Below are 9,410 nucleotides of genomic sequence, written 5' to 3'. Positions count from 1 at the left end.
AAATGTGATTACATTACATTATTTAGTTTTTTTTTTATAATTTTGAAAAATGTGATTTTAAAAAAACTCACTCAAATTAGTGAGATAAAACTCACTCAAATTAACATTTTTCATAAAAAAAAAGGTACTTAATCAAGTATATTATTTAAGTGGAGAATATACCACCAAATATGTAAATCAACTGTCACATTTTTTTTTAATTTAAATAGAATTCTCGGGTTTGAGACTCTTAAATGGAGCTGCGTGATATACTTAGAAGGACCAAGTATAATAAATTCATTTTAAAAAATCATTTATTAAAACTGAAAACACGCTACTTAATTAATAGCCCAACACACTGCTTAGCCCAATTTTATAAGGATAATTTATTCCCCTCACAAGTACTATAGAAAATAAAATCATCCAACAATTTGAAATAATTAAATTACAAAACACCCAACATTTTCATTGAAAGTTAAAATGATATCATATTGTTTTGTAAATGGCTATACTATTAATCAAGGAATAGTATGTGGCTTCGTTTTTCATGAGCATCAAGAGGGAGCAGGGGATAATGCGCTCTTATCAAGTGACCAATGTAGTTCTGTAAAGGCAATCTTTGTGTTATGGATGAAAGATCCTCATCAATCATTTTAAGCAAAAGTTGCACTCATGCCAAATTTAAATGTGAGAAGGAAGCTGCACTAAGCACATGTGGGACATTAGCTCACTTGCTTGTGGGGCTAAACTTAACTTTCTTGTATGCAAATAAACTTTATTCATGCATGTCTAAAGCCATTGTACAATGATCAACCTATCTGGATCTCACTCTGCTGATAAATAATTTGACTCTTGTGTAAAAATCTTGACCTTACTACTATTATAATTGAACTTTTGTTTATCATTAGACTCTCCTTTTGACGAAATTTCAGCAACACTTGCGATTTGTCACAATTTTTAACTACCACAAATTGTGGAGTTAAAACAATACATAGTACGCGATTGTGGTGGTTTCAAATTTCATAAATTATACGGGTATAGTTGGTACAATTTATAGTCGTTTAAAATTAGCTATCATAATCACATTTAATATTTTTTCTAAACTTTGTAACTTGTGCCGTCTAAAACTGCCACAAGTCACAAGAGTCACTGAGAATGTTCACCGTGAATCAATCACCAATAAAGAGGTTCATCGATCATTTTGCTATCATATCTTTCATTTTAGTTTGCTAGCTTCATTTTTCTCTTTTCTTCTCACACTTTTTGTGAACCTATAATAAAGTGTGAATTTTTTCTTTTGGTTTTACCATTTAGGTGGCGCATTTTCCGTCAAAATGCTAACGACAAATTTCCAAACCCTAACAAGGTTCACATAATTTATTACTCGAGGCAATACCTATAGAAGAGTTTTGATTCATTCATACTTCACTATCATTTTCACTCATTTTATCTTTGTAACTCTTTCTTCTTTTCCTATCACATCATCTATTTTATCTCTTTCTTTTTATCTTCTTATCTCTCATAGTGTAAGTGTAAGTGGAGATAAAATAGGGAATGGTGAGAGAGGTTGAAGAGATTAGGGTAAATGTGTTAGTGGGTCTATTTATGTTGCAAAGTTATTTGGGCCTGAGCTGGACACTTTTTTTTTTCTTAATTAGAGTTAGTTTGGACGGTTCGTCCGGGTTAGAAACCAGACACCGAAACCAACAAATCTGAACCACTCTAAACTGATTTTTTCCACCCGAATGCACCGCAGTCTAAACTAACTGAAACGATTCAGCAAAAAAGTGATGGTTTTCACGGGTTCGGTCGAACTGAATTCTTTTGGACAGCCCTCATGGCCGGTAGAGAGTAGAGACTCTTTTTGATACCCAAGGCTGTACTCCTCGTCATGTGCAATTGCACATTGTTTGAACTACAAAAAGTAACATTTTCCATCACAACTTTTTCTTTTGCTTTTTACATATTTGATCATCATTCTCTTTCCTTGTCTTTCTTGGAATATTGGAGTGGGGGAAGGAGATGATGTTGCAATTTTTCTTTTCTTTTGCAAACATGATTAAACTTAAAATGGCATGGTGAGATCCTCATAGAGATTGCGAGTTCTTTTGTTGGCGTTTGGTAAATAATGATAAAAAGAAACCCCAGTCGGCTGAGTTGGATGCGCAATGATGGCTAAGCTTTCAGCCTTTTACATTCTTCAGTTATTTTTTTTTTTGAACAGTAAAATGAATGAATAAATAGAATGTAGCATTGAGGATGCTACAAACCCATATACAACATTCTTCAGTTTCTTGTTATTTCAAAATTTGAAAATCTCTTTTATTTTCTGGACTATTGATACTTCAATGATAAAAGTAGTAAAAAAAACTACAATCAACGATTTAGTAAAGGGGGGTATACTTTTGAACAGAACCCTAGAATATATATATCAAAAGTCCAACTAATAGGTTTATTATTATTTTGAATTTTTTGAAATTATGAATCTAATTATGATTAATTAGAATATTTTGAATATTTTTTCTATTTTTAATATATCTTGTCTATAAATTATTATCTATATATCGTTTGTTTATACTCTTTGTGAATTTTACTATACTCTTATTTTTTATTTAGTTAAGTATTTTTATTCTTTTTTTTTAAATGAGTATTTTTATTCTTTCTTATTCCATAGAAGATTTTTCTTTTTCATATCTATGGTATAGAATACAGAACTAAAATAAAGACAAAATTACAGGATATAATATATATTGGAGAGATTATTATAAATAATTAAAATATTGTGTTCACGGTACATAAAAATTCAGCGAGAACTGCTTCTGTATTATATTATATATTATCAAAAGAGAAAAAGAAAAATGGGGGGGGGGGGGGGGAGGAAGAAGACAAAGATTATTTACAATGACACTAGAAACCGATGGAAAGGGATGTAGCGCAGCTTGGTAGCACGTTTGTTTCTTCTATACAAATACAAGAATGATTTTGAAAGATAAGATAATTTAGATGTCCATTTAGCTTCATCAACAAGATAAGTGTCTCTATCTGCAACCAACTTAAAATGATTTTGTTTTGAAAGTTTGCCAAGTACAAATAATCACACTCATTGAAAAGCACATCTTTAGGGTTCAATTATACGCTCTCTGTTGCACCAAAGAAAAATGTGTTTAACTAAAGATAGGAGAGTGTCCATTTTAAGCACAAGTCTAATGCATCAAAATTTCATGGAACAAAAACGTAATTTTAATTTGTATTGATAAAAAAGTAAAACAATCCTACAAATCCAATTTGGCATGATAGAACCAAATATGCATTTTGTTCTCTGGATCAAAAGGTTGCTAACCAAAAACAAAGACCAAAATGGTTTATGTATGTATCATGTATGTATGTATGTGTAAGGAGTTCACTAACTTACTATCGCTTATTTCTTATAAGGAGTAAATTAGCAAGTTATATAAACATACATCCTCTATTTTTTTTCCGTCTTTGACGGATATCGTCACTCGTTCAAAAAACGGTTACACATCTCTCCCAACAAATGTCTTTCAGATTTAAACATGTGCTTTCATCCTTATAGGAATCTAGCTTACTTACCACTAAGGTCTAAGCCAACACATTGTTTGTTACATCCTTCATTGCTTTTGTATGTTTTTCTTTATCGGTATCCGTCCACATCCTCCACTATTTTGTTTTTGGATTGGATCCTACTTTGTTTTATGACCCATTAAGCAGGGGGCCGAGAACTAGTTGGACTTGGACCTGAATTAATGGGTCAATGTAATAGTTAGTCAGCTTGCTGTAAGAGTGAGTTTGTTGTTGAAAAGAAAAACAGTTTGTTTGTTAGCATTCCTATAAACACAATATTCTTTCAATAAGATTTTCTTATTCTTTCTTTGTTCTTCCTGCTCAGTTCTATCACCCAACTGTACCAACTGAAATTAACTTCTTAATATCAAGTCTTATAAAATCATTATATAACTGATCTTCTAGCCTGCAGTACAAATGGTATATGATCATGAAAAGCCACATACAAGGGAATGTGTTGAGTCCTTTATCTTCTAAGTTAACAAATTTTGTGCTTTTAAACCATAGTAGCTATGAACCTCTAAGCTCTTCTCATGAAACTTACAGTTAAAAAAAATTATCTTATCAAATATCCCACATGGAAAAATTCTATGTAGTATGTCTGATCTCCTGGCAGCTTCATATAATACAATAAAGTCAGACAGGAGAAGCATCAATAGTTTCCAAAAGTCAAAACGTCATACTTGGAAAATTTCAAGTATAACAGACCACTACTCAATAGTACAATCTAGAGGCTTGCTAGTATTTTCATTGACACTACAATCTCCATGCAACATTGTTTTGTCTTCATTTTTCTGGGTGTCTTTTCTTCTCCGTCTCCTTTGTACTTGCAAGAAATCATTTGCAAAAGATTCCAATGCTCTAACTGTCAATGGTCTATGTCTTGTGCTCTGCCTCCTGGTCATTGAATTATTTGGCTTTGGGCTCGGCTTGTCTTCCTCCTCCATTGCCATCATTTCACCCTCTTCAGACTGCAGTGGAACCTGAAGTGCATTGAAGTTGATTGGCGATCCGGATTCGCATTTCTCAACTTTATCAGTAGAAATACACTTGTTAAGACAAACTCTATTGTGAATGCTTCCCTCATCATTCTCTTCCAGATTTCCTTCAGCTGAAGAAGATACTAAACTTACATCCTTCTGATGACTGACTGGAACACCACTAGCATTGTTGTTGGCGTCTGGAAAGCAAGACGACTGAGAGAATGTTTCTGATCCCAAACCTCCTGAGGAGTTCTTCTCCAGTATGCGGCTTGTCTCAGCCTTAACACATGCAGCCAGTTTCCGCCGTTTGATGGGAGGAACTGCAGGATTTGAATGATCTGATCTTGGTCTTCGACTGAATTGATGCTTTATGGTTCCTTTTACTTGATTACAATCAGACCCACTGGTTTTCTGATTTTCATGCTTTTCTGCCTTTTTTTTTGCAATGTTATCTGGGTTACAATTTGCTTTTTTAAGGCTGGTAGAATCTCTGTTCTTTGTAACTTTCTGGCAATCAGCATTTCTAACTTTCTTTTTGGTATATATGAGTAAAGAAGCTTCTGTCTCATTTAGCGAACCATGATCGAACATGTCAATTTTTCTTGCAACTCCACTCATCTTAGAAGCATGTTCCATTTCATGAACCTTACATAAGTTTCCTTCATAAAGCAAACTGGTATCAACCACTTCGAACATTGTCGACTTTTGGTTGTTGCTATCAAGCTTACCCTTGCTGTGGTTTGCTTTACTGGTATGTTTGTCCCTTTTATATGTTATAACAGGTGCATCTACGTCAATTTTACCCACTGAATTACCAGGTACAGATTTCAATTTCCTTATCATAGATTTCCCCTCATGTGCCAAACTGGTATCGATAACTGCGTGCTTCATATTATCTGCATGCTTAGTAGAAGCTCGGGGTTTAAGGTAACTATGGCAACGATGATCAGATTGACTATCCTCATTGGATCCACTTTCTTCCACTTCATCATTGTAGCTAGCAACTTTAGCTTCTTCAACTTCAAGCTCAAGAAGATTTGGGTCAGCTGCTACTTTCCTTAAGACATCACTAACAGAATCGAAGTAATGATCACCTTTCACAAGCTTTCTCCTTGAAAACTTCTTGACACCAGGAATAAGAAAAACCAAAAAATCTTTGGAACCTTGATTCTTTGGTTGCTCAGACTCAGAGTGCCAACCCCTTGCTAGCAAGCGGGGCCAAACAGCTTCCCAGAAGAGATCATTACTTTTAGCTTTGCTCAGTTGAATTCCTCCAGTCAATTTTTTTATTATGTCACTGGGTCCAAGGGAAGACCAAGCTGTGTTAGTTGGTGTCTGAAACTCCCGCTTTTTCTTCCCACGTTCCATGGCTAAGCTTGTAAGGTCTTCCTTCCCTTTACCAATACCTACAGCTTCCACAAGAACACCAAGTCCAACCGTAGACTTCAGAGAAGATATATATACTTGTAGGGAAGTTTTCCCCTCCTCATATGACTTAAAAATCTAATAATAGACATAAGAAAAGTTAGAACTGGAGGAAATAGAAGTCCATTAACCATAAAGTTCCAAATAAGATTATTGGTACATCATACTAGAAAAACAACTGGTACATCAAATATTTTGCCTTAATAACCATCGCGGTATTGAATCTAATGATTAATCTGATTAGGAAAATACAAAGTAAAATAAACCATATCAAAATGAATGATTTGATTCCGGTGCATATTATGAGGTTAAATTAAGTGCATTCAGACCAAGTAGTGGAATTGCGCCATGCTTTTATATATTAAGCCCGATAAAGCTTATAAACAAGTACTGCAACAATTAAGTGCAGCCTTTATTGCTGATAGCTTCTTTTCTACATGACCAATACACATGCACATACAGTGTGCCACATAAACCAGATTATAATTAACAAAATTATGACTCAGTCATAACAAAATTGCATAACTCAAAATAACAAAATATTGGAGAAGGCTATATTTAAAATTATAGGGGGATAAATCAACATTGAAACTTACAAAAGACATCAGAGAAATAATGCAGGGGAATGATAGAAATTTTCACCATCATAGAATGCATTTACACAAGCAAAGCTAACCTTCAGGTAGCAGGAACATAAATATTTTAGTTCATTAACAGCACTGGAGACAAAAACTCTCAAAGATAGCATGATTGAATACCTCTATCAAAGTATCTCTCAATTCTTCTGAGACATGCGGAATCAAGCGAGAATATAGTTCATGTTGCTTCTGTCCAGCAAAAAGTTTATGCACACATTTTCTGCCTTTTCTTTTCCTGCGGTCTGACCATCTACAATATTCATCAGACTTATGAAATCTCCCATAGTAGAATGAAAGTATTTCCCCCATCTCTTTGTTGTCTAAAAATCTTCTTATCTGATCAAAATCCTTCCCAAAGACATACAAACCCAGAAGAAAACTTTTTACATCAGCACCATTCCAAGAGTTACTCAATGTACCAGGGGCCATAAGAGAACTTTTGCTTTTACTCAATTGATCAACTGTCATCTCAGGTTCAATAGTGGTTGGTCTCAAATCTTTCCCATTATCTAATATACCATTCTTTTCCACATTAGCTGCTACTGCTGATACATTTACATTGACTGCACCATCTTTTTCTCCTAGCCCTCTATGTCTACTATCCTCCACATCATCATGTACCATTAAGAGTGGGATGGGTAAACCCAATGCAAAGGAATGTGACTTATCATGCACGAATTCTGAATCAGTAGGATTCATTTGAAGTTGAGACCGTTCTGATTCATTTATCATGGAAGGAACTTCCACCTGGTATTCGTGACCAACTCTAGGACTTATGTGCTCTATGCCGCTTACATCAAGAAAACTTGGAGGAAATAATGTCCTGTTAGATGCACACTCCATTAAATTATCATAACCCTTGTCCTTTGAGCCCATCTGCCAAGAAAGAAATGCTAGTAAACTCATAACTAAACTCAACCAATGTGTGAGAATATCATAAAGAAAATGTAGATTAGATAAAGATAACATGATCAAGGACATGCTCCAACATGAGTTGGAACTTCGTATACAAGTAATGTACAGAATGTTCCCCTAGCTCACTAGCACTTGTGCAGAGTATCATAAGTATTGAAGCCTTGAAGACATTGAGATTTAATAATCAGTAGCATTCAAGTATACACTATACAAGAATTTTGCTAATCATATCCTCTGATTTTTAAATTTCCAACCTCTAATTTTAAATAACCAGTAGCATTCAACAAAATACTAGACCTCTCCTTGTTTTCACCTCTAATTTTGTCACCACTATAAAAATCAAACAAATCCATTGACTCTATGAGCTGTTTATTTGAGGATTAAGAAAATCATAAATCTTTTACAACAAGCTTGTGGATTTGAAAAGCAGTAAAAAAACATCAGGCTGTTTGGACTATGCTGAAGCAATTCTAACTGGTCAAGTGTGAAAAATCGAATGGCTAGTAATCGAGTTTCCAAAGTTACACAACTTTTACAGCTATATTATAACGAATTTCCAACCCCTCCAAAACCCCAATCAGTGCTTGGCCACTGATGCATTGGAGGGCACTGTCCAGGATTAGGGTACAAAAAAGAAGCAATTTTGGGGAAGGGGTTCTTGATGGGCGAGTAACTCAAAAAATTAATCGAAAACTGAGCTCACACTACAACCATCAATTGCTATTAAGATAAAGAACCTAAAATCCAGAATCCAGAACAATGGCTCCTTAAAACAATCATATAAAACCCTGCCAATTCTACTCTTTCGAAAACAACATTCATTCTTCACAGCTTGACACAACTTCAGAATGATCAAACATAATGAGCACTACATTAGCAATCTCAGTAGGGCAAAAAGATACCCTTTTGTATAAAATGACATTAACAGGCATAATTTACAAATTACAACTAACGAGTATATTGAAATATACAACAAAAAGACATATACAACAAAAAGGAGATATGATTATAAAATCATGGAAACCAGAAAATAACAAGTATTTTGACACGAAAATTGATCACACCCACATGATTATCACAATAAACAGTGCTAACCATTCATGGAAACCTTAAGCACCCAAAAAATATTGAAGGGTCGTTCTTGTTCTTGGTATATATACCATCGCTTAGACACACATTGGACAAGACTATTATTGAATAATTAGATGATACAGAATGATGAATATTGTTAACCTCTGCAAGTTTTGAAACGTTAAAAGCATATACACACACATGTAAATGTAAAGATAATAACTTGAGTTAATCTGCATATATACAAAATTTGAAGTTTCATTCATGATACACATTGAATCAAGCAGTGAATAAGAAAAGCAACAGGTAAAAGAGATAAAGGAAGAAGGGATGTGATAGAGAACCTGGTGATGAAGTTGGGGTTCAATGGGTGAATTCGCGGAGAAGAAGAAGAAGAAGAAGAGAGAAGAGAAGAGTGTGTCAAAAGAGGGAACAAAGAAAGAAAATAAGAGTAACCAAAGACACGGCTCAATGTGTTACGTTTAGCAAATGACTCGGTCGAGTTCATGAAATTGGAATTGAGTTGACGCCCATGAGTTTTAGGATTCAATGTGTAGGAAATAAATTATCTTTACAAATACTAGTAGGTTATATTATATTCTACACGCCTAATTGATAAGCTAGCTTAAAATCTGAAAAGCTTTTGGTTGTTTAAAAACGTGTTTTGTTTTTTTATAAATAAATGTTAGTTGTTAGTAATGTTAGTAAATTAATATTTCTCAGGGTTGTAACCCTTCACCCTTCATCCTTTACCTGCTCAAACCCTTATGTCTCTAACTCTTACCACTTGAGTTAATCTTCAAGGACAGAAAAAAGT

General features: G+C 34.2%; 1 protein-coding gene across 2 annotated transcripts; it reads right to left on the bottom strand.

Moving 5' to 3' along the window:
* Positions 1–3,968: 3,968 nt before the first annotated feature.
* LOC130721029 (uncharacterized) lies at positions 3,969–9,099 on the bottom strand. 2 transcript variants are annotated; one of them, XM_057571752.1, is made up of 3 exons: positions 8,938–9,099; positions 6,728–7,483; positions 3,969–6,047 (listed from the first exon to the last, which is right to left on the bottom strand). In XM_057571752.1, the coding sequence occupies exons 2-3, from the start codon at positions 7,481–7,483 to the stop codon at positions 4,272–4,274; spliced, it is 2,532 nt and encodes an 843-aa protein (XP_057427735.1). In that variant the 5' UTR covers positions 8,938–9,099; the 3' UTR covers positions 3,969–4,271. The 2 variants fall into 2 exon arrangements, with proteins under 2 accessions (XP_057427735.1, XP_057427734.1); XM_057571751.1 differs by lacking the exon at positions 8,938–9,099 and having other exon boundaries at positions 6,728–8,910.
* Between the last annotated feature and the right edge of the window lie 311 nt (positions 9,100–9,410).

The sequence above is a fragment of the Lotus japonicus genome, chromosome 5, assembly GCF_012489685.1.
Source record: "Lotus japonicus ecotype B-129 chromosome 5, LjGifu_v1.2".
In the NCBI taxonomy this organism is placed as follows: domain Eukaryota; kingdom Viridiplantae; phylum Streptophyta; class Magnoliopsida; order Fabales; family Fabaceae; genus Lotus; species Lotus japonicus.
Note: the sequence above shows the minus strand (reverse complement) of the source record. Positions and strands in the feature narration are given on the sequence as shown.

Bases quoted from the DNA above. Each gene is read 5' to 3' on its own strand.
- LOC130721029 (XM_057571751.1), bottom strand. From the start codon at position 7,588: ATGTCCTTGATCATGTTATCTTTATCTAATCTACATTTTCTTTATGAT. The intron at 6,048-6,727 runs GTATTCAATCAT...GTCTATTATTAG, and splicing joins TGAGAGATACTTTGATAGAG to ATTTTTAAGTCATATGAGGA.